We start from the raw sequence: 24,873 nt of genomic DNA on the forward strand, positions 1-24,873 counted from the left end.
ATGCAGTCTATGAGAAGTACCTCCTAATATCATTTTTTTTAAAAAAAATTCTGGTACTGGCATAAAAACAGACACATAGATCAATGGAACAGAATAAACAGCCCAGAAATAAACCTACACATATATGGTCAGTTAATTTATGACAAAGGAGCCAAAGATATACAATGGGGAAAGGAGAGTTTCTTCAATAAATGGTGCTAGAAAAACTGGAGAGCCAAATACAAAAAAATGAGACAGGACCACAGTCTTCATACACAAAAACTCAAAATGAGTAAGACTTAAACATAAGACTTGAAACCATAAAGTCCTAAAAGAAAACATAGGTGGTAAGCTCCTTGAAATAAATCTTGGCCTTGATTTTTTGAATCTAATCCAAAAGCAAAAACAACAAAAGCAAATACAAGCAAGCGGAACTATATAAATTAAAAAGCTTCTGCATAGCAAAGGAAACTATCAACAAAATGAAAAGGCAAACTACTGAATGGGAGAAAACAGTTGCAAGTCATATACCTGATAAGGGGCTAATATCCAAAACATATAAAGAATTCATACAACTCAATAGCAGAAAAGCAAACAATCCAATTTAAAAATGGACAGAAGATCTGAATAGACATTTCTCCAAAGAAGATGTGCAGATGGTCAGTAGGTACATGAAAAGATGCTCAATATCACTAATCAACAGGGAAATGCAAATCAAAACCACAATGAGATATCACCTCACACCTGTTAGAGTGGCTACCATCAAAAAGACAAGAAATAACAAATGTTGGTGAGGATGTGGAGAAAAGGAACACTTGTGCACTGTTGGTGGGAATGTAAATTGGTACAACCACTATGGAAAACGGTATGGAGCTTCCTCAAAAAAGTAAAAATAGAACTACCATATCCAGCCATTCCACTTATGGGTATTTATCCAAGGAAAATGAAAACACTAATTTGAAAAGATATATGCACCTCTGTGTCCATTGCAGCATTATTTACAATAACCAAGATATGGAATCAACCTAAGTGCCCATCAGTGAATGAATGGATGAAGAAACTATGGTATATATATGCAATGGAATATTATTCAGCTATAAAAATAGCTGAAATACCCATGATCTCACTCACATGTGGAATCTAAGAAAAAATAAATAAATAAAAAGCCAAGCTCAAAGATACAGAGAATAGATTGGTGATTTAAAAGAAGAAGCAGGGGATGGGAAATGGTGGGAGAAATGGGTGAACTGGGTTTTTCCTTTTTTAGTTTAAGTAAACTGAATTTTAAAAATTTTAAGGACTGCAATAAGAAAATTATATCCCAGCTATTTCTTTTTTTCTTTTTTTTTTTTTTTGCGGTACGCAGGCCTCTCACTGTTGTGGCCTTTTTTTTTTGCAGCTCATGGGCCCAGCCGCTCCACGGCATGTGAGATCTTCCCGGACCGGGACACGAACCCGTGTCCCTTGCATCGGCAGGCGGACTCACAACCACTGCGCCACCAGGGAAGCCCCCAGATATTTCCTTATTCACTTACTTGTATAACTTCAATATGCACTGTAGGAAATTCCTGTGACATCTAGAGAATCAAACCACAGCATGCAGACAATAATAAGGAGTAGACACAACACATCTGTGAAGTTGCTGCTGTGGACCAGAGCGCCAGACCTCGGGCAGAACTGCAGTGCTAGGTGTGACAGACTACACCAAAATGCTTAGATGGGGAGATAACTTCTGATAGATGTGACTGCAGGCTGTGTATTCCCGATTTGCCAATGGCAGCTGAGGAGGCATCACTTCTTTGAGTGGAGTTTGTGCACACACAATCTATGTTTGTACCCAGGGCCAAGACAGGTTAACAAGGCCAAGAAGGAGGGGAGGACATGGGAGTGGGTAATAGCCAGGGAGGACTTCAGAGCATTAATATGGGGGGCAAGGGAGGAAGGCTGAGGATTGAGGGTGCTCCCTGTTGCTTCTGCCTATGTGCCAAGTGGCAGTAGAAATTTTGAAAGCTGTGAGGAAGAGCTAGTGGTACCCCACCCTCCCCACTTCTAGGAAAACCTCTTTCCATTCCGAGGTAATTGAATTGAAGGAGGAGGACTGACCTGAGAATAGGAGGAAAGCAATTGTTCTGGGGCTCCTCCTCCTGTCATTTTTACCACTTGCCTCCTGACTCTGCTCCAAATCAAGCTCATCCACGTCAAGGTGGCAGCAGAATATCCAGCTGTCGGGAATCTGCTGACGCCACCCTGTGCATCCCAAGCTTCCCTGGTATCCAGCCACCACCCGTGACCATTGGGACAGCTTCTGATGGCTGTGGCCTCCACTGCCCCAGAGAGCATATTCTCTAAGCAGCTCCTTTTCTCTTTCCTGGTGAGTAACAAGCAAAGGATTAGGGAGTTCAAGCATGTTACTGTGCGTTTCCCTCCTTTAGTCTGGGCTTGAAAGAGAGTAGAGTGGTAGTGGAAGGCTGAGAAGGCAGACTGGGAGAACAAAAACAGATCTGAGAAAAATTCAAGGAAGAGTTGAGAGACTTGTGACCCGGGATGGCAGGTGTTTGGTTGCTCTTCGAGTTTCCACTGCCAACCTGTTAGTTTTTCAAGGGAATCCCCTGTTCAGTCTTGCTGTAGTGTTTTTCTAAGGAGTGATGGAATGAATTCACTCCTCAGCCATTTGACCCAGGAAGTTCTGAGGTTTGCTTTTGCTACTAGTAAATAAGCTGTACTTATTTAACATACTTAGTTCCACTGAGCTGCTAGAAGAGGAAAAGGATTCTGGGTGGAGAGGTGAAATATCCAGGACTTTCTTAATTTTACCCAGGAAGGGCTAAAAGAAGGGCAGAGCTCTTAGTTCAAGCAAGGTGTTTAACTTGAAAAAAAATAATAAAGAAAAATATGACAGTCTTGAAAAAATACAGAAACTTGGCTTCCACTTAGGTTTTTAATAACTTTGTAACTGTGTACTTCATTCCCTGGTATTAAGAATGAAAACATTGGGACTTCCCTGGTGGCGCAGTGGTTAAGAATCCACCTGCCAATGCAGGGGACATGGGTTCAAGCTCTGGTCCAGGATGATCCCACGTGCTGCGGAGCAACCAAGCCCATGCACCACAACTACTGAGCCTGTGCTCTAGAGCCCACAAGCCACAACTACTGAAGCCTGTGTGCCTAGAGCCTGTGGTCTGCAACGAGAGAAGCCACCGCAATGAGAAGCCTGCACACCGCAACAAAGAGTAGCCCCCGCTAGCCACAACTAGAGAAAGCCCGCGTGCAGCAACGAAGACCCAATGCAGCCAAAAATAAATAAATTTATAATAAAAACAAGTAATCATTATTTTTAAAAAAAGGAATAAAAATATTATAAGTCAAGAAATAAGACTCATTTTTTATTTTCTTTTTTTGCAGTACGCGGGCCTCTCACTGTTGTGGCCTCTCCCATTGCGGAGCACAGGCTCAGTGGCCATGGCTCACGGGCCTAGCTGCTCCACGGCATGTGGGATCTTCCTGGACCAGGGCATGAACCCGCGTCCCCTGCATCGGCAGGCAGACTCTCAACCACTGCACCACCAGGGAAGCCCAAGACTCATTTTTTAAAAAGTGGTTATTTAAAGCAGAATACAAATGCAACTTTTTAAATTCCAGTTTTTAGTATTATCTGCCTGAGTTATTGTAAAATTACAGACTGTTTAAATAGGCTGACACCATATAGCCAGTAAACTTGGGTTGAGTTAGAAAAGGAATATACATCCATAATATGGCTGATGGTTTTCTTTCCTTCTCCCAGATAGTGGGTCCCATAACTCTAGAAATATGTCCTCAGAGAAAAATTGGTTATAAAATTGACCTATCTGTTCTAGCTCTATTTTTTTAATTGCATCTTAATTAGTATCTGTATTGGTCAAGACGGGTTTTTTCTTAATCTTTTCTTTTTTTAATTTATTTATTTTATTTATTATTTTTGGTTGCATTGGGTCTTCGTTGCTGCACGCGGGCTTTCCCTAGTTGGGGCGAGTGGGGGCTAGTCTTTGCTGCGGTGCGCGGGCTTCTCATTGCGGTGGCTTCTCTTGTTGCGGACACAGGCTCTAGGCACGTGGGCTTCAGTAGTTGTGGCACGCAGGCTCAGTAGTTGTGGCTCTCGGGTTCTAGAGCACAGGCTCAGTAGTTGTGGCACACAAGCTTAGTTGCTCCGCGGCATGTGGGATCTTCCTGGACCAGGGCTTGAACCCGTGTCCCCTGCATTGGCAGGCGTATTCTTAACCACTGCGCCACCAAGGAAGCCCTGTCCTAGCTCTGTTTTATATTTAAATAATAACAAAACTGTCATTTGGAAAAACAGTAGAAGAAGCAAATAAACAGAAAATGCCAAGAAAAATAAGTAAAATAGGTTTTGAACTTACATTCACTTTTAAACTGATAGCTTTTCTCTTATTTTTCAGATAGTCTCTGTCTTCTTTCCTTGAGTTAGGTATATAGCTTTTTAAAGCAATATTTGTGTCTTGAATTTAATTAAAAAATCTTTACCCTGGGGCTTCCCTGGTGGCACAGTGGTTGAGAGTCCGCCTGCCGATGCATGGGACACGGGTTCCTGCCCCGGTCCGGGAAGATCCCACATACCCCGGAGCGGCTGGGCCCGTGAGCCATGGCCGCTGAGCCTGCGCGTCCGGAGCCTGTGCTCCGCAGCGGGAGAGGTCACAACAGTAAGAGGCCCGCGTACAGCCAAAAAAAAAAAAAAAAAAAAAAAAAATCTTTACCCTGTTGAAGTCTACTCTCTAAATTTTGAAATGTATTTCTTTTTAGACTAGTTTTGTGAATGATATCATTTAGACTTTGAAGTTTATGCAAAGACAGTCTAAGGAGTAATTTGAGATCAGTGAATATTTATGGACGTTGGTCTTCAGGCGGTTAAAAATATCCTCGAATATTTTCTCGATTTAACTACAGGTCAAATTGCTTGGGGCTGTGAAAATGATGATTTGTGTACAAATATGTGATTATTGTATTCCAGAGTTAAGTACTTTCTTCATGCTAAGAAATCAGAATGACATTTACAAATGGTTTTAGAGATGATAAACTCTATATAGAGTCAATGGTTTGTAACACCTTTTCTTGAAAGGATGCAATAGAATTCTGGTTCTAAGAACTCTATTCATTTTAATTTTTTCATTGATATTAAATGACTGTTGTGTCCCTAAAGCCACTTTCTTTGCTGTTTCCTTTTAAAATGAATACAAAAAATATTGAGGGATTGGAAGATTAATTTGTTTCTGAATTGACAATACTTTTATCAAGAAGACAAAACTGTAATGCGAAAGTTTGTGATCAAATGTAATTCCTGATTTTTTTCCTTCTTTTGAGGTTTTAATATTATTTTGCAGTGCCTGTCAGACTATTTCTCTTCAAGTTCCTTCTCATCTTCAGGCTGAAGCACTTGTAGGCAAAGGTGAGAAACCATGTTACGAATTTCGTAGTTTTAACTACTACATTTAGCTTCCAGCTGCTCTTGTAAAGTTTGGGATAAAAGCCATATGGTAGCTACTTGCATTAAAATTCGACATGAAATGAAAGATAAACTACTTGTTTTTTGGTAGTGGTTAGAAACAAAGTACCAAGTTAGCTGTATACTTTTCTTGCCAGAAAAATTAGCAAGCATCAGAGGACTAAATTATCTTAGTTTAGTACAAACAAAGAGAGGCACCAAAACCAGAAACATGTTTTAGTTTCCTATGACTGATCTGCTTCCAACATTCTTTAATTGATTACATATAAAACAGATGTGTCAAAATTGAAATGTCCCAAAATAAAATTTATGCTTGAGTTTGATTACAATGACCAAGTAACCATCAAGAATTTATGTGATCTATTTCATAGAATAGCTTCAGAAAGTCAAATAAAAATTTAAGTAGTCTTACTATCACAGCCATACCTGAGGCATGGGTTGGTTGTTCTGAGTCCAGGGGTAACATTCCTTTCATCAGTGTTTTTCATTAGCCTTAAGTTTACATCAAGAAAAACACACCTTGTATACAGAAGTGGTATACTTCTATATACTTTGCCCAGTGCTTTGAGGTTTTGAATTAATCCCTTATATCTTTTTTCTTTTTTTTTTTTAATTATTATTTTTGGCTGTGTTGGGTCTTCGTTTCTGTGTGAGGGCTTTCTCCAGTTGTGGCGAGCGGGGGCCACTCTTCATCGTGGTGTGCGGGCCTCTCACTGTCGCGGCCTCTCGTTGCGGAGCACAGGCTCCAGACGCGCAGGCTCAGTAGTTGTGGCTCACGGGCCCAGTTGACATGTGGGCATGTCAACTGGGCATGTGGGATCCTCCCAGACCAGGGCTCGAACCTGTGTCCCCTGCATTGGCAGACAGACTCTCAACCACTGCGCCACCAGGGAAGCCCCTCCTTGTATCTTTTAAAAGCACTTAAATGGTACACAGTCTATACTCTAAAGACACATAGTAAATATGGTAAATATATTAAATATGAATCAGTAAAGGAAATATTTTGATACAACCACTAAGCATTATTAAGCTTGGGGTTTATTAAGCCTCCAAAAGGTTTTATGGAATTAGTACTTGCAGTATTACTGAGAAATATTACTTAAGTATAGACCAGTTTTCTTATTTTTTGCAAGATAGTTTTAACTATCACAGATTATCGCAAACAATTTCAAAATCTGACATCATACAGTTTACTACATATAATAGAAAACAACACATTTGTACATATACACGAGTTAAAGTGGAAACAATAAATCCAGTGACATTAAAAATATTTAAATGATGAAAGCAGTGGAAACGGTGACTCCATCAGTTTAATTACTTAATTTTCATGGCCTCTAAGTTTTAGAATAGTAATTATTCCATGCATTCCAAGCGTAACCTCCCCCTTTTTGCTTCTCATGCACTAACTGGAGGTTGTCATTCCTGTAAAACTTGTTCTATTCTTGTTTCACTTTACAAATTACAGTGACATTTCTTCCCTGCAGTGAATCTGAAGGAGTGTCTCCGGTCGGCCAGCCTAATTCAGTCAAGTGGTCCTGACTTCAGCATTCTAGAAGACGGCTCCACTTACACAGCACATAACCTCATTTTGTCTTCTGAAAAGAAGAATTTTTCCATTTTGCTTTCAGACACTCAGAGACAGGAACAGAAGGAGATAGAAATTGTACTGGAAGCAGGAGGAAGGAAGGTATATTAGGCAAGACTTAAGCACAATAATCTGCTCACAAGAGCCCTTCATCTCATCTGTTTCCTTCTGTGCTAAAATTACTACTCTTGAATGCTCACTTGTTTGTCTATTCCACTTATAATTAACATACATAAAGACTAGACGGTTTTAAGGAATAATAGGGCTATTTACAACTGGTGTAAAAATGAACAACGCAGTACCCAGGGAGCAAAGTCAGAATATCAGATGTTTTCAGGTGTGGCAATGAGAGCGACCTACCTGCAGAACAAGGCAAGGTGGGTCAGTGAAGATTGATTCTGGCTGGAGATGTGGTGCTCCACCCTGAGTGGCTTTCTCCCAAGTAACTATGGATTTGAGTCTCTCTTTAAAGAGGAGATGAGACCATCTACAGTTTATTCCCATCTTAATAGAACATTCTATGAGGTCCCTCTCTTCAGAGAATGCAGTAGGGCCAGTCCACCGGATTGGTTTGAATGTTCTGACTCTAAGCTCGTCTTCTTGCAGTGAGTGGTGGTAACCAGAGAGTGGGAAGGGAGAAAGTTGCTGGAATTCACATAAATCTCACTTTAAGCAAACTCTGCACAATGAATCTGGTCTTATGAGATGATTTATTAATAAGGGATTCGATTTATAAGAGACTTTCCCAGCTAAATTTGTTTTGATTACAAGAAGTCTTCATCAAATTTAGAATATGCTTACATATTACATGTACTTTACATTTGTTATACATTTAGAATAAGGCTTACAAAATATTATTTTATGTCCAAATTGTAAAGAGTCTCCATATCACATAAAATAAAATATGCTGGAACACACGCTGACCTGTGTGTCTTTTTTTTTTTTTTTTTTTTTTTTTTGTGGTACGCGGGCCTCTCGCTGTTGCGGCCTCTCCGGTTGCGGAGCACAGGCTCCGGACGCTCAGGCTCAGCGCCCATGGCTCACGGGCCCAGCCGCTCCGCGGCATGTGGGATCTTCCCGGACCGGGGCACGAACCCGTGTCCCCTGCATTGGCAGGCGGACTCTCAACCACTGCGCCACCAGGGAAGCCCCCCTGTGGGTCTTTATATAGGTATACAAGTGCTTTGCACAGTAGCTAGTATTTTAACAAATTTTCATCATCCCACTTCTAGTAAAATAAAATCAATTCTTTAATATTTGTAAGTGGATTATCTCTTTTTAGGCGGGTCAATATTTCTCAAGATAGCATCTTTCACCAAAACCCTGTAAAGTTCTGGTTGGTTAAGTGACAAGTGATTAAATCAGGAAATAGGTGAAACTGGTTCTTACTCCGTGTGTGTGTGTGTGTGTGTGTGTGTGTGTGTGTGTGTGTGTCTTATTGATAAAAAACAGAACTTATGAAAAACAGAAATTGTTTGGGCATTATCCATGATATTGTTATATACAATCGTTACTTATTTTCTTCACGTTACTATGTATGTGAAAATCATAGTATCTAGAATGATAAGCAATGCTATATTTCTTCACTTTAAACATTTTGACCTTTTTATCAAAAAGCCAAATAAATAATTGATAAATATGTATATTTACATACACGCACATGTAAATATATAAGTTTTCTGCTGCTTTTATAGCTTCTTCATAGGAAGAAAAGCTCTAACACTAGCAGTCATTCTTGTGGAGAAAGAAAGCTGCCTGCTCTGTACGTTGTGATGTACACTTCATTTCTTATTCTGCTGATAACATACTGTTTATGGATTTTTGAGGTCTTTAGCTGCTTCTCACTGGTCAATCTGCTGTCTCTTTTGGCTTCTTATTAAGATCATTGCAAGAGGGAAGGGAAAGAGAATAGTTTATAATTTAAATAAGCTACTGGGAATTCCCTGGCGGTCCAGGGGTTAGGACACTGCACTTTCGCTGCTGAGGGGATATATATGGTCAGGAAACTAAGATCCCAAGAGCCATACGGTGTGGCCTAAAATAAAATAAAATAAAACAAAATTAAAAAGTTACTTCACAATTTTTTGACGTCTTTTAAAGGACAAAGGAATAAAATAGTTTGGAATTTTTGCTCAAAGTTGGCCTTTTGAGTAATTTTCCTTCAGAATTACTTGTGTTTCTCTAGTTTCCATTAACATGCTTAAGATTGAATTGACATTAAGAAACACCAACTGCAAATCAACAAAATTCATAAAGTATAACAACCAGATGTAAACATGGAGCAAGTTGTAAAATCTCTTGAGACAATGTGGAATAGAAGCCTTCTCTGTCAACGTAGAGGTTAAAATCAAAATAGTATGTCTTTGCTTTTCTATCAAATCAGTTTCATTTACTGTTTTTTACTGGAAAGCTTATTTCTCTGGAAATTAGTGGATCTTCAGTATCTGCCACTTTTGCTTTTAGTCTTGGACAAGTCACAACTTCAAGAATCTGTTTTCTTCTCTGTGTTATGGGCTGTGAATTGTTGTCTTATCTACCTCAGAGCTGTTGTGATCATTAAATGCCATAATGCTGGCAAAATCACCATATAAACAGTAAAGCTCTCTAAAAATATTCCAATGGCAGAGATCAAATAATGCACATATTCTAGAATTTTGTCCTCAAGACTGGGGCTTTTGATGGGATTTTCCAATTCTTTGCTTTTATCTAACCTATTTGAATGTTAAGTGTTAATAAATTATTGTTGTTCGAAATAATTAGATTTCCTTGATTATTGGGAACAGGGTCTAATTCAATACATATCATTACTGTGCTCCCATTTGCTCTATTGCCACATGTTGTATTGTTTAATTTTGGCGGTAAAGACTTTTCTGGATGAGTCACACCATTATTGCAGTTGAAGGAATTTGTTTTAAACCATTCAATGCATCTAGTCTTTTAGGGATTTATATAAGGCCCTTTTGCAAGTTTTTTAAAGAAGAGTTGTATAAGAAGTGAATTTTCTTCAATAATTCCAAGTTATTTTATGAAAGAAAGCAGCTGCAAACACTCTTCCTCTTTGAATTTTGAGGAAAGTCTGTACCTTTTATAGGTTTATAGGGAAAAATCAGCTCAATCTGGTCCCTTCTTACCTATCCAGCCAGAGCCTTACTATCTTGTAACATATGATTTCTTTTCCAGACACACAAGTCTATCCATTGTCTTTAAATTCATGTTGTTAGTTACATTCTGTACACACTCAGCTTTGGTGTCACTGCTCTCGCCCTTCCTCTGCCCAGTCTACACTCAATACCCCTCTCTACAAGGGTAAATTCAAGCCCCAACTTCTGCTGACAACTGTTTACACATTCCCAAAGATGAGAGCAATTACAGAGATAAAGGCAAATTATAGGGCAAAAGGGCTAAAAGAGATGAGGTTCTTCAAGCTACAGAAGAATTCAAGGGGGAAATATCACAATAGTAGACACAAGAAATTTAAATAATACTCTTCTAACTTAGCTAAAAATATGACTAATTCTACTAAAGTATAGTATTCTATTTATAGGTATTGTAACAATATTTAAATATATTATTATTGCTTTTCATATAGAATAATGGGAACTAGACTGCAAAACCATTAGTTGTACTGAGCTTTCTGAAACTGCTGCTTTAGTGACTAATTATGAAAATATTTATAGTTAGTTCCTTTATCATATGAATATTACTGGATTCTCCTAGGGATCCAGGCTGTGGTTTAAAGTTCGGCTGCATTTCTAGTTTAAATCATCTTTACAATAATTATTTGAATTTTTATTTATTTTGGAGATGCTCAGCACATTAATAGTAAAAAATCAAACTAGTACCTGAAATAGTACCAGAAACAAAATCACTACATCTGAAAATCAGTGGAATGTGGAATAATGATATTTATTTGTAGTTGAGCATCAGGACCTATTTTAAACTACAAGTGATTATACAGCAAGAAGTAGATGATCATTTCCATTGAAGAGAAAAACTAGCAAAAATTAGTGTAAATTACAGCAGGATGGACTTAGGTTAGCTAGGGAGATGTTTTAATACCAACGTGATGAAGTAGAAGAATTCATTACAAGTGGTCCCATAGAATGTTTACAACAGTTTTTACAGAGGGCAAACTTAAGGGGTGGTTTATTTTCCTAAGAAAAAAAAGATGGATGGAATTGAATGCAACAAGCTATTTATTGGTGAATTACCCAATGTAAGGCACTGTGTTAGGTGCTTTAGTCACACAAATATCCGAAGTCTCAGGTTTCACCCCTGAGGACAATTGGAAACTAATAGGGATATAAAACAATTACATAGTTTTCTCTAGCCAAAACTCTCAAAATGACAGCAGTTAAAGGAAGAAAAAATTACATCAAATATGAGGGGAGAGGGAGAGATTGATAGGAAGGCTGAATAGTGTGGTGGTAGTGGTGATGGTGGTGGTGGTGAAGTGGTGACAATACACTCCTGTATCCCTGAGTGCAGAATTTATTAAGATACAGGGATCAGACTGACAGAAATCAAAGTATAAGTTTATTACTGAAAAAGCCCAGCTGGAGGTTGTTTGGGGAAAAGTGAAAAAGGGAACAGAGAGAACATGAATGGTTATTTCAAAACCTTCTGTCCTAGAGATTGGAGTGGAAATTTCTTCCCTTCCAGGTTAGCATGTGAAGATGAAATGTTTCCTTTCCACACAACAGTGAGGATTTTGTGTTACTCTGGTAGATGATAGGAAGATCACTGAAAAGTCTGATTAGCTAATATCATGATTAAAATTGTGCTTTGTGGAAATGAATCTGACTCCTGAGGGCTACATAGTTTGGAGAAGGTCAGTTAGGACAACTGTAGGAAAGTTGGTAGGACACATGTGTAGGATACAATAGGAAAGTTGATAGGATACATTTGGAGTCACATGAGGATAATGGCATTGAGAATAGAAAAGAGAAGTGAATGACAGAGACACAGAAATGCTGTAATCTCTAGAACCTGGCAACTGACTAATATAAGGCTAAAGAGGGGGAGGAATTAGATACCTGAGACTTTAATCCTGGTTCATTTTAGAAAATGGTTAAGGTAGGGAAATCAGGAAGGCTAGTTGTGGTGAAGAACTGAGTTAACACAGACTTCACTTTGGGCAGGTTTAGTTGTTCCTGTCAGTGAAGAAAATCTGTTTAACTCAACCATTTACCAGAAAACTTCAGAAATATTTTATGGTATTTAAAGAAAAAGGGCATTAAATCCTCACATTTGGGACCAAGATATATCATTTTGAGATAGAGTTTGGAATATATATATATATATATATATATATGATTTTATTAGCATTTTTACTACACAAGAAATACATATTACTGATAGAAAAATGAGAAAATACAGGTAGAGAAAAGAACACAATCGAGTCACCCAGAAATAGTTGATATTTATATGTGTATATAAATCTAAAAATAACTAGAATCATATTTTGTATAAACTTTAGAAAAAAATACTTGTTATTAGCATGACTAGGGGAAGTCTACATGCATTCTAACAAGCAGAACTGCATGCAGTTAATTCAGGGAACAGAGTAGCCTCCTTCAGCTGGAGTGCATGGTACTTGGTGAGAGAATAATGAGAAAGGATTGAAGCCATAGGGCAGGCATAGTCTGTGCTGCTGTGTTGTCTCTCTGTTGCATAAGTTCTTAGTTACATAGGCCTTTGCCAATGATTTTTTTAAATATTACATATTTCCCCAACCGCTAGGTTTAATTTTGTGCCTAATTGTTATTCAAGAATTAGCTGAGGGTGTTTGTCTACCTTTCAGATCTACGCCTATGCAACTACTGTGGACGGTTATGCACCTGAGTACACACTCCCCTTACTATTCAAAGTTGAAGATGATAACGATAATGCCTCATATTTTGAAGACAAAGTGACTGTCTTTAGTGTGCCTGAGAATTGCCAAACCGGTAAGTTCACATCTTAGGAAAAACATGAGAATTTTACTTCAGTTGAATTCTTCATTAATGTTTTAGGTACAGTTACGCAAAACATTTTTAAATGCTTGACTTTCATGGATATTCTACATAAAACTTTGTAGCCTTATAAGATCATAGGCTCTTCAAAGGCAAACCTTTTTGTGCTCATTTTCTAGGCACATGTAGAAAGCAGCTAACTGATACACAAAGTTACTAGCTTTGTTAGATTAATCCACAATGACAGACAAAGGCTGTTTATATTTTCTATTTTGATCATGTACATATGTGTCCCAGATGTATTTATAAAGCAATAGAGCATCTGAATCTTTATAAAGTCGCAATACATTTTCAAGGACCCAGAAATAGATTATGGTATGGAAATGCTGATCTGGCTTATAACAACGTATGCATTTCTTTTTTTTTTTTTTTTGCTGTACGCGGGCCTCTTACTGCTGTGGCCTCTCCCGCTGCGGAGCACAGGCTCCGGACGTGCAGGCTCAGCGGCCATGGCTCACGGGCCCAGCCACTCCGCGTCATGTAGGATCTTCCTGGACCAGGGCACGAACCCGCGTCCCCTGCATCAGCAGGCGGACTCTCAACCACTGCGCCACCAGGGAAGCCCTGCATTTCTTTACTTAGCTTATTTCCCAAACAAATTGAAAAAATTTTAAACTGGTTTGATGCTCTCACCAGCCAAGATTGTGGCCTCATCAAACCAAAGGACATAGCAAGTCTAGTTCATTCTCAAAAATCGCAAGATATGTTCTTAGTTTCTATGTGCATATTTAATATTATTTTGTGTGCATATTTAATATTATTTTCCCACAGTAAATGGTTTGCTAAAGTAATATTGCCAATAATCTGATTTCTGAGCCATAAAGCTTGTCCAAATGATATTCAGACCGTTGCATAATGTTTGTCTTATATGTATTAACAATTCAGCACATTTATTAAAATATAAAAGCATAAAACCTTTGTTATATGCAAAACTGTGCTTTTCCTTTAACACTATCAAGTGGGGTATTAAAGAAACAAGATATACAGAGAAGGTCCCATCAAAAAATGGCCCATGAACTGGATTGAGAGGAAGAATTTGAGAACCTCTGTTACCATCGGTGGGGTGGATGTTCTCACATATGCAGAACACAAATTATGTTATCCACAGTAGCCACCTAATTGAAGTTTCCAGGTTAGGGGAACTTGGAGTTGTGGGAGAGCATTTAGATACTTCTCCACTTATCTGTAAAATCAGTCAACTTGTGGGTTTTTTGGGAGAATATGCCACAGCAATGCCTTGATTTTATTTTTGTTTGTAATTCAATTATATCGCTATTTTAAGTTGTTGACAGTATTGGATTTATTTAACGGGAACTTCAGTGGGAAAAGTGACTGCCATAGACCTCGATGAACCTGATACTCTACATACTTGTCTGAAATATAAAATCTTACAGCAAATTCCAGACAATCCAAAGCATTTCTCCGTACATCCAAACATCATCACCACAACTACACGTTTACTGGATAGAGAAGTAATGAATTGCTTAATTAATTTCTCAGTCACTAAACTATGTGTAAACTGATCATGAACTCCCAAAGAAGTTACAGTAAGTATTTTCTTAGAAGTGATATGCATAAATTTTGCGTTCCTTATAAAATTTTTAGAAACTGTCCTTTAATTATAATATTGCTTGTTTTTCCTTTCTCTTTTTAAATTTCTTTTAAAAATATTTTTGGACTTTTTTCTAGATTTCTTTCTTTCTTTTTTTGTTATTTTGATAGATTTTAGTCTCTAGTCATTTATTGTTTTGGGATTCTTTCTAGTTACTCAGTTCATGAACTAACAAATCCATATATAATATACTTTGAAAAGGTGCTGCTAGATAATATGATTATATCTTTTGACTCAGATACTCAGAGTAACTGCTCCATTATAGCCAAATCTCATGTCCTAGTAGTCTTATCACCGAACCAAGCTCAGGCCCGCTCGCCCGCTGGCAGTAAAGCCAATCTACTGACACCAGGTTGTAGTGAAGGAAAGTGCAGCTTTACTGAAAAGGTGCCAATACAAGGAGAACAGGTGGCTTGTGCTCAAAACCTCCAAACTCCCCTAAGGATTTTAGCAAACCATTTGTAAAGGCAAGGTGAGGGAGGGGCATCCCAGAGTATGTGATCAGCTCCTGCACAATTCTCTGATTGGTTGATGGTGAGGTAATAGGGTGGTGTCATAGGGGTTAACATTATCAGTCCTTAGGCCTGTGGGCTATGAGCTCATGGTCATCAAGTAGTTAACATCTTCCATTTGGTGGGGGCTTTTCACATCTTTAAAACAACTCAGGAAGTGTACATCAGATACTATTATCTAGGTACTACAGAAAGGAGCTAAAGCAGAGTATATGGGGGAGAATTCTGCCCTGGGAAGGCCCCATAGGGTCCTGCTTGGTTACAGTCTATCTAATTATTTTATATACTTAGCTTAGAGGGACTTTTGCTAATTTAGTTATCACTGTTATCCCATTTGATAATAATAAAATAATGAGAAATAGTCCATTTGAATTTATTTAAACACTTATTCTGTATTTCTATTAGTATTTAAACTTGTAATAAAAAAAAAAATGAAAGCAGGACCTTTCCAAAGGAAAGTGAGAAGAAAAATTTGTTGAATCTTAAAAATCAACAATTTTGCATTTGATAGTGTTTGTCACTATAGGAAGCTAATTATTCGTCGTTAATACATTAGCAACAACTTTTGGTAACATTTTATACATAAAAATGATTTTCCCTTTCGTGCTAAAACTTGGAATCATAGTTATGTCTTCTATATATATGTGTATATATATATATATATATATATATAGACTCATTTTGGTATGTTTATCGAACAGTCATTGAACTATGAAGTACATCGCCAAATGGTTTTGCAAATTGGTGTACTTAACGAAGCACAATTCTCTAAAGCAGCAAACTCACAAACTCCTACTATGTGCATTACAACTGTCACTGTTAAAGTTAAAGACCATGATGAGGGCCCCAAATGCCAACCACCAGTAAAAGTTATTAAGAGTAAAGATGGCCTCCCGTGGGCACAACACTCCTTGGATACGAAGCGGTGGATCCGGACAGCAGCACTGCTGAGGGCTTAAGGTAATGTATTTTCAAAATTTCCTTCTTTTTATTTGTGATGATAATTGATTTCAAATTTGGGAACATTCTATGTATTATTAGGATGACAGATTTTGAGATTATGTCCACTCTTTGGTTTGAGCATTTACATTTGATTTCTAAAAACTATGTATAAGAAGGTAAGCCATAAAAAGAAACGAAATTGAGCTATTTGTAATGAGGTGGATAGACCTAGAGTCTGTCATACAGAATGAAGTAAGTCAGAAAGAGAGAGACAAATACCGTATGCTAACACATATATATGGAATTTAAGAAAAAGAAAAATGTCATGAAGAACCTAGGGGTAAGACAGGAATAAAGACACAGACCTACTAGAGAATGGACTTGAGGATACAGGGAGGGGGAAGGGTGAGCTGTGACAAAGCGCAAGAGAGGCATGGACATATATACACTACCAAACATAAGGTAGATAGCTAGTGGGAAGCAGCCGCATAGCACAGGGATATCAGCTCAGTGCTTTGTGACCGCCTGGAGAGGTGGGATAGGGAGGGTGGGAGGGAGGAAGATGCAAGAGGGAAGAGATATGGGAACATATGTATATGTATAACTGATTCACTTTGTTATAAAGCAGAAACTAACACACCATTGTAAAGCAATTATACCCCAATAAAGATGTAAAAAAGAAAAAAACAGAGATGAAGATAACTGGTTTGAAATTAATGAATACACTGGTGACTTGAAAACTGTAAAAGTTCTAGATAGAAAATCAACATTTGTAAAAGACAACCAATACAATGTTTCCGTGATTGCAATGGATGCAGGTGAGTGCAATTTTCTAGAAATAAAATATAAATATAGGACATATTTTAGGAAATCTTGGAGCTAAATTTAAATTTGTTTGTTTCCAGATCAAAATTTAATGCAAAAAATGTTTGCATTATGATTGATTAATTGCTTGGAAAACACCCAGTTTAGGTCCCAGTGCATCACTAATGCAAAACTAGGAGGTGGTGAATGGGCCAAGTCCCAGTTTCGAGGTTCATATTATTTGACTTCTTCCATGGACCTAGTGGCATCATCAAGGATCCCTATTTTTCTCAGGAGTACGGATTTAGATTATTCTGATTTGAACTTGCTGGAGGGATTCAGCCCACCTTCAACAGTTGGATTCAGATAGATTTGTTCTGAGTCTCTCTTACTGGGGAATAAAACATTTATCCTATTTCCTAAATAAATGGTCAAACAATGATTTTTAACGTCTTTTGCTGAGGTTTGCAATCATTCTCCAAGGTTAATTCTAGAACCTGTTTTGTGAAGAAATGTCCTTCAAATGTCCTAATGTAGAGATCTCAAAACTCTTTTGAATATATCCTCCAAGCAGTAAATCATTTTTGAATATGAACCTTTGCAGTGTATGCCCTGTCAGTTGGCTTCTCTTTTTGTAATGCAAGTGCCTGACTTAAGCTTTGATTGATATCTCAAATAAACACATTGCTAACCACAGAACTAGATGAAAAGCCAGGCTGACCCCTACCCCATCTCCCCAGGCTCCTTTGTTTTAGAGATCTTGGTTGATTTCAGTAACTCACCATTTGGGCTGCTGGTTTTATCTCTCCCTGTGCTTTAAATTCCTGCTCTTGTGTTTTAAATTAAGAGTTAGCCTGTGAAACACAAGGCCCCAGCCTCCACCTCAATAAAAGAAGAATCCCAGGTGTCACTCCCCTTGCCCCACCCCGTCCATTCCCCACAAATTTACAATTGCTCTGTGGCCCCAAGTGTGCCATGTAATTTCCAGGACTTGTAAGTAATAAACCTTTTTTTTTTTTTTCAATGTTTCCTGATCATTATTACTTAGGGCATCTTGCAATCATAAGAGGAACCATAAGGGTCAGTTCAGCTACAACCTTGGTTATTGATAGGCTGAGACCAGTCCATAACCACTCCCATATATTTACTAGTGTGTTTATTTATATACATATACTGCTATGCTAATGTATATATCATAAAAATAGATATTAAAAGAAGATGATAAAAAATATAAATAGAAGTTACAATATGGCATTCCACCACACCAATTACACACTCACTCATTTGGGGTAAATTTCCATTGATGATAAAGGTGAATGAACTTGGGCTTTTATGACAGAGCCTATGTTCTTGACTATCTGCTTAATCCAAGATGGTTTCCATTATTTTTATGGTTAGCATATTTTTATACACTAGATGTTCAAAACAAACAAGTTGGAACAGCAATGTTGTGGTCTTTTTCTATAGAATCACTGAATTTCTTTAGAAGGAATGGGCGAGTGTATGAACAAACACATATCAAATCTCACGGAAATAAACAAAAGTTGAAAGTAAGTCATGAAATGTTTCATGTTTATTCATTTTGCCCCTTGATATTTTGATAATAAGATAAAGACAGATGTTTTCTCATATATTATACCCATACTTTTTTCTATAGCTTTACACTAAAAGTCACATCTATGAAAAAAATAGATTCTCTGATGAGAGACAAAGGTTAAGCTAATGAAGATACTGCTGCTTATGTTTTATAGAGGAAGGGCAAGCCAGTTTATCTACATGTGTCCCATTCAGGCTTTTTCCTTACTTCCTCTCTCAGCCTTGGTCTATTCCTGTTACCCTGGGATGGAAATGGTCTGTTGCACATCATAATTAGTGAGATGACCAAGCAGTTTGAAAGAACTATGCCCATAAGCCAAAAATTTTTAGGTTTCAAAACCTGAAAGAAAACCTCAATTTGAATATTATTACTTAATCATGTGCATATGATCTTCCTTTCCTCTTGATAATTCTCACACAATCTTTTAATGTAATTCTTTCAGTATAAGTAGGAAAAAAAATCTACTAAAGAATGGGGAAAACATTAACTGAGAAATATAGTTAACATTGCCACTCCTTTATAATCCTGGTGATTTGCTGCTTCTGTATAAGCAAAAGTGAAATCTGAATGGTTCAGGAACACAATTATGATGTCAAACAAGGATTTATATTTACTCACTTATTCCACAAATGTTGATTGTCTTTTAAGTTCCAAGTACTAGGCCATGAAAATTAGGATTCATAAGACAAGGTCAAATTTTCACACAATATCAGTTGAGGGATTATTATGTTCTCATAACAGATTCCCTGGTATGAAAATTTTCCCCATCAAAGAATGTATGCATATCATGAGAAGTGGAAATCAGTTAAAGAGTTGCCCACCCAGATTAAAGGATAAAGCGAGGAAACTTCACGGAAATGCAGAAGCTTGGTGATAGAAAATGAAGTACTTTTTGGAGAGAAGGAAAATATGGAAAACAGAGATATAAGAAATTAACTTGGTCTTTTGGTGACAAAAGAATGTCTTTAAATACAGTGATCATAGCACAAAGAAATGAAATGTCAAATCTAAACTTTGTGAGTCTATGTCCCAGGCCCATGGATAACCTGGATGTGCTCAAGAAGTAAAGATAAGGGTGCTATAAATGTTAATGGAAGACCATATGGTGTCATAAAGGATTTTGTTTATTTGAACTTTAATCCATTTAATATATGCTTCCAAGGGCCAAATATATAAGTAAGTACTTATATTTCCAAATGAATGTTTAGTCTTGATACTCATAAATATTTTATGATGATGATCTAGGTATTCCAGCTTTCTTAGAATCCAGTTTATTTCCTTGTATTTTTTGTGTCAATTTTTTTGTCAGTAAGGCTGGTTTCCCTGCTTTCACTCTAGAAAGCACCGTTTTATACACCTTCCACCTAGAATTAGACTGCCCCTCCTGTTTGAAATTCAGGTCCCTTTGCTTCTTCAAATGAATGGCAGCGATATCTTCTGTGGTAGCTCTCACTAGTCTTTGTTCAGTCTTCACACGGGCGTTCTCTAGTTGGCAGTGAGTGGGAGCTACTCTTTGCTGTGGTGCACGAGCTTCTCATCGCGGGGGCTTCTTTTGTTGCAGAGCACGGGCTCTAGGTGTGCGGGCTTCAGTAGTTGCGGCATGCAGGCTCAGTACTTGTGGCGCACGGGCCTAGCTGCTCCGCCGCATATGGGATCCTCCCAGACCAGGGCTCGAATCCATGTCCCCTGCACTGGCAGGCGGACTCTTAACCACTGCACCACCAGGGAAGTCCCTGTTCAGTTCTTCTATGAACACCTTTTATGCCCTCCTTCCCTGGGAATAATATCGTAATTATCACAGGTGATGTGTCTTCTCTATAAAAGGGTGCTCTCATTGTTTCTCGTGTACGTTCTTTTCCTCTAGCTAGACTCTGAACTCATTTTCATACAAGGACCCTTATCATTGCTAAATATCTTTTCTACCAAGCATCTGGCCGAGATCTTGGCATGTTTGCTTCATGTACGTACTGATATTTGTCATTCCTCTGTTGTTTGAGAGCCCTGTGAATCTCCAGGTCCAGGTTGTGAATTTCACTACCAAGAGCTTTGCAAGTTCAGGTGCATAATAGGCACCTGGAACAATTAGTTTTCATGTATTATAGAAACTTGAGTTCAAAAGTTTACAAATGCTTTGTTATATTCGGCTGTAAGAAGAATTTTCTTAAAATAAATATTTCAGGGTTGTCATGTGGAAGAGGTAAACATTTTGTGTATAGTCCAAAATAACCCATGAAAAAATTGGAAATGATTAGGAGGTGTATTATAGCTTGATAAGAAAGAACCTGAAAACTTTCTAGTGGTTAATTAAAGAGTTCTGTACATGGAGTGGGCTGATTCATAACAGTGAACTTCCAGTTCCTGGAAACTTAAATAATGGGGAACTCTGGCATTTCAGAGTCCCTATTGTTGACAAGTAAGTTTAGATTTTAGTTAACCCAAGATGTACTTTCTAGCTCCAAGATTATGACATTCCTTACTCACCTATACTTGGTATTTGCTTATGTGCTTAATTTAAAATAAGGTTTAGAAGTAGACAAACATACACACTCAATTACCTTTTCACAATCTTCAACTATTATCAGTAACTACTTATATCAGTAGCAACTATTATCAGTAACTACTTAGTCTCTCAACCAGTCACTTTCATGTAGTGAATGCACAAAAAGAGTTAGTGAAAAGAGTAGCTTCAAAATTTACTTAGATGTTTATGCTCAACGTTATTAATGTATATTAATGAAGTGATTTAGCATACATCTTAATAAGGCTCCAACGTGGGGGAAATGGTCATATGGTGAGCCACTGAGGAAAAGGATGCAAAGAATGCTAAGATTTTGCATTCTGCAAACTGGTTTTTGGAGATGCAAAAGTGATGGAAATCATTACCCAGGCTTCTCCCCTTCCTTCCTCCTTCCCTCTCTTCCTCTCTCTCTTCTTTCCTGTGTTTGCTCCTTTTCCCTTCCTTCCCCCCTTCTTTCTATTTTTAACAATCTATTTGACTACATACAGCCTATTTGCATTTACAAACTTTTCCCATAGTCTTTACTTTGTCTGTGTTCATTGATTTGTGTTTCAGGTTAAACTGGATATTCCTCTTAGCACTTGATGTACACTTTCAAAGCCAGACACTGATTTTACATAATTGCCTTTCCTGTTTGATTTATGACTAATGTTCTTTGTTTTGTGATTCTAAGATCTTTGAGTTGTTCTGTGTGGATTTTAAATACAAATAATACTAGCTTAAATTCCAATCAAATGAAGTTACTATTTCAGTGTGAGGAAATAAGGAAAGCATTTAATTCTGAACCTGGGAAGAGAGCTATTAATAAACTATGTTCACTTCATCTTTCTTCCTTTTTATTGATTTGTATCTTATTTAGCCTAATAACATAACCTCACTAAGACAGAGCTGGTCTGTATGCTAATACATTTGTTAATATTCTGTTTAAAATTTTATGACCCAAAGAGATCTCAATTTAGGAACAGATTTTTAAAAGTTCTCTGAAGAAACTTTAAAATAAATCAAATGATTCAAATGATTTAATATATACTAGCATGAAAAAATGCTATTTTACTTATATATTTTTATTTTTTAGGTATTTTGTTTACATATATCTGTGTTACTGCTAAGAGTACAGTAAAGAAATGTTTTCCAGAAGATGTAGCCAAGCAAAACTTAATTGTATCAAATACTGAAGCACCCGGAGAAGAAGTGATGGTAAATCAGATTTCACTTTGGTTTGTATGGTGGTTCAATGACGACAGTTGATCATTATGTAAAATAGTAATAATAATAACAGCTAACGCTTACTGAGCACTTATTATGCCAAGCAGAGCTCCAAGTGCCCTGCATGTATTAATTCACTTAAACTTCATAATTCTATATGTATTAGTTTCCTAGGGCTGCAATAACAAAGTGCCGCAAACTGAGTAACTTAAACAATTGAAACTTATTGTCTCACAGTTCTGAAGGCTAGAAATTAAGAGATCAAGGTATTCACAGAACCATCTCCCTCTGAAGGTGCTAGGATTCTGTTCCAGTCCTCTCTCCTAGCTTCTGATAGTTCCTTGGCTTGTGACAGCATAAATCAAGTCTTCATATGGCATTCTGTATGTGTGTGTGTCTGTGTCCAACTTTTCCCTTTTGGATTAGGGACCCACCTTAATTGAGTATGACCTTATCTTAATTTAACTAGTTACATCTATAATGACCCTATCTTCAAATAAGACCACATTCTAGGCACTGAGGGTTAGGACTTCAACATATGAATTTTGTTGGGGGGAAGGGATACAATTTAACCTATAACACCTATGATACGGGTACTATTATTATCCTGATTTCATGCATGGGGAACAGAGAGGCACAGCAGGTAAGTGATTTGCCCATGGTGGGAAATAAATGAAAGAAAATTGTTAGTTTCAATTTGATTTATTCATTTTAGGAAGCAAATATTAGACTCCCCACACAGAAATCCAACATCTGTGACACAAGAATGTCTGTTAGCACACTTGGTGGCCAGGGAGTCAAAACACATCAAAGTTTTGGGGTGGTCAAAGGCTGCTACACTCTGGACCCCATCAAAGGAGGCAGACATCAGACCTTGGAATCTGTCAAGGGTGTAGGACAAGGAGTGACGAACACCAGCAGATACACATACAATGAATGACACAGCTTCGCCCAACCTCGGCTTGGCGAAGTAAGTGCCAGTGTCTTCAAGTTCATATTACATGAAAGTAAACACTACTTATAAATCAGGATTTCCCCAAAGGTTTCCTCCTCATACATCTGGAGCTCATCACCTTTTCATGTTGAATTATCATAGAGATAGATGGATGATAGGTCCAAACCCAAAGAGAAAAACGATCTTGTAAAGTTCAATGTTTAAAATAAGGTTTACAAAACTTGATCTAGGAGTGGCATATGTAGGCATTTTATACTTTAGGACGTGGAAAAAAACTGATAGCTTCTTCCCTAAAAGTTGCCAGGAAAATCACCTAGAATGAAATATTTGTTATGGAGTACTGTGCAGATCACAAATTATAAATATTTTTAGTATGTTGAATCCTCCATGTGGTTATGAAATCCTATCGCCATCAACCAGATAGATTGTTAAGCTTTTATGAGGGGTTTTAGCTCCTTGTTTTATGCTCAGATCAATCAACATAGACTAATATTAGCCAGTTAATGTACTATATTATTAGAGGTATATAATAGTGTATAAACATAAGAATCATAGCTTATTTTGGTTTCCCCCAAATATGTGAAAAAGTTGCAGAGATACATTTCAGTTATACAATCTCATGTTTAAATGGGAAATTGTAAACTAGTTATGTGATGTATGTGGAGCTTTTGTTTTTGTCAATGTCTTCAGTAGGAGCATTTATATATTTGCTATGTTTTAATAATGAATATAATACAGACCAATCATGTGCTTTTTTTTTTTTTTTTTTTTTTTTGGCGGTACGTGGGCCTCTCACTGTTGTGGCCTCTCCTGTTGCGGAGCACAGGCTCTGGACGTGCAGGCTCAGCGGCCATGGCTCATGGGCCCAGCCGCTCCGCAGCATGTGGGATCTTCCCGGACCGGGGCACGAACCCGTGTCCCCTGCATCAGCAGGCGGACTCTCAACCACTGCGCCACCAGGGAAGCCCCCACATGCATTTTTTATATGTAGGAATCCATTAGAGGACACACTCTGATTAAAAATTAAACAGTAAAAGGTAAATCAAAGACATTATTTTTATGCTAATATGTTTAGGTGTTTTTTTAAAAATAATAAAATGTGCTTTTTCAAAACAGAAGGTGTATCTGTGAGGAAAAGACAAGGAGCATAAACATTCTGAAGACTACGTTCACTCCTATAACTATGAAAGAAAAGAGTCTGTGGCTGGCTCCGTTGGCTGCTACAGGGATCCGCAGGAAGAAGAGGGGTTTGAGTTTCTAGATCATCTGGAACCCAAATTTAGGACCCTAGCAAAGACACGTGTAAAGAAATAAGTGTGCCTTTTAATAGAGTAACATCTACGATGCATATGTAGGAGTTTATTGAATGTAAAATGACAGCAGCATCTGCTAAACTGTTTGTTTATTGGAGGTAAACTTCCAGTCATATAGATAAGGATACTATAAATACAAAGCTTCCTCTAATTCTCCTTGTCTGAGATAACTTCCATGTTCTCCAGAAATAAATGTTTCATTTGTTAATTTCCATTTATATGCATTTACATATTGCCCTTTCTAGGACTGTACTATGTGCTGTCTTGCACCTTCTATTTGAAAACTTACGTTACTTGGTATGCTCTGGAAGAGTATATGGGGAGCTAGTGAAAAGTACA

At 37.7% G+C, this 24,873-nt stretch overlaps 1 protein-coding gene across 1 annotated transcript; it reads left to right on the forward strand.

Moving 5' to 3' along the window:
• Nucleotides 1-2,287: 2,287 nt before the first annotated feature.
• Nucleotides 2,288-24,584, forward strand: LOC132532195 (desmocollin-1-like). Its single transcript, XM_060170504.1, is given in 11 exon segments — nt 2,288-2,350; nt 5,332-5,416; nt 6,961-7,163; nt 12,865-13,004; nt 14,382-14,547; nt 15,901-16,087; nt 16,090-16,164; nt 16,822-16,959; nt 22,136-22,257; nt 22,982-23,236; nt 24,338-24,584. Coding segments are annotated over 11 exon segments (1,632 nt in total). The 3' UTR covers nt 24,536-24,584.
• Nucleotides 24,585-24,873: the final 289 nt, after the last annotated feature.

This window comes from Lagenorhynchus albirostris, chromosome 14 (assembly GCF_949774975.1).
Source record: "Lagenorhynchus albirostris chromosome 14, mLagAlb1.1, whole genome shotgun sequence".
Classification (NCBI taxonomy): Eukaryota; Metazoa; Chordata; class Mammalia; order Artiodactyla; family Delphinidae; genus Lagenorhynchus; species Lagenorhynchus albirostris.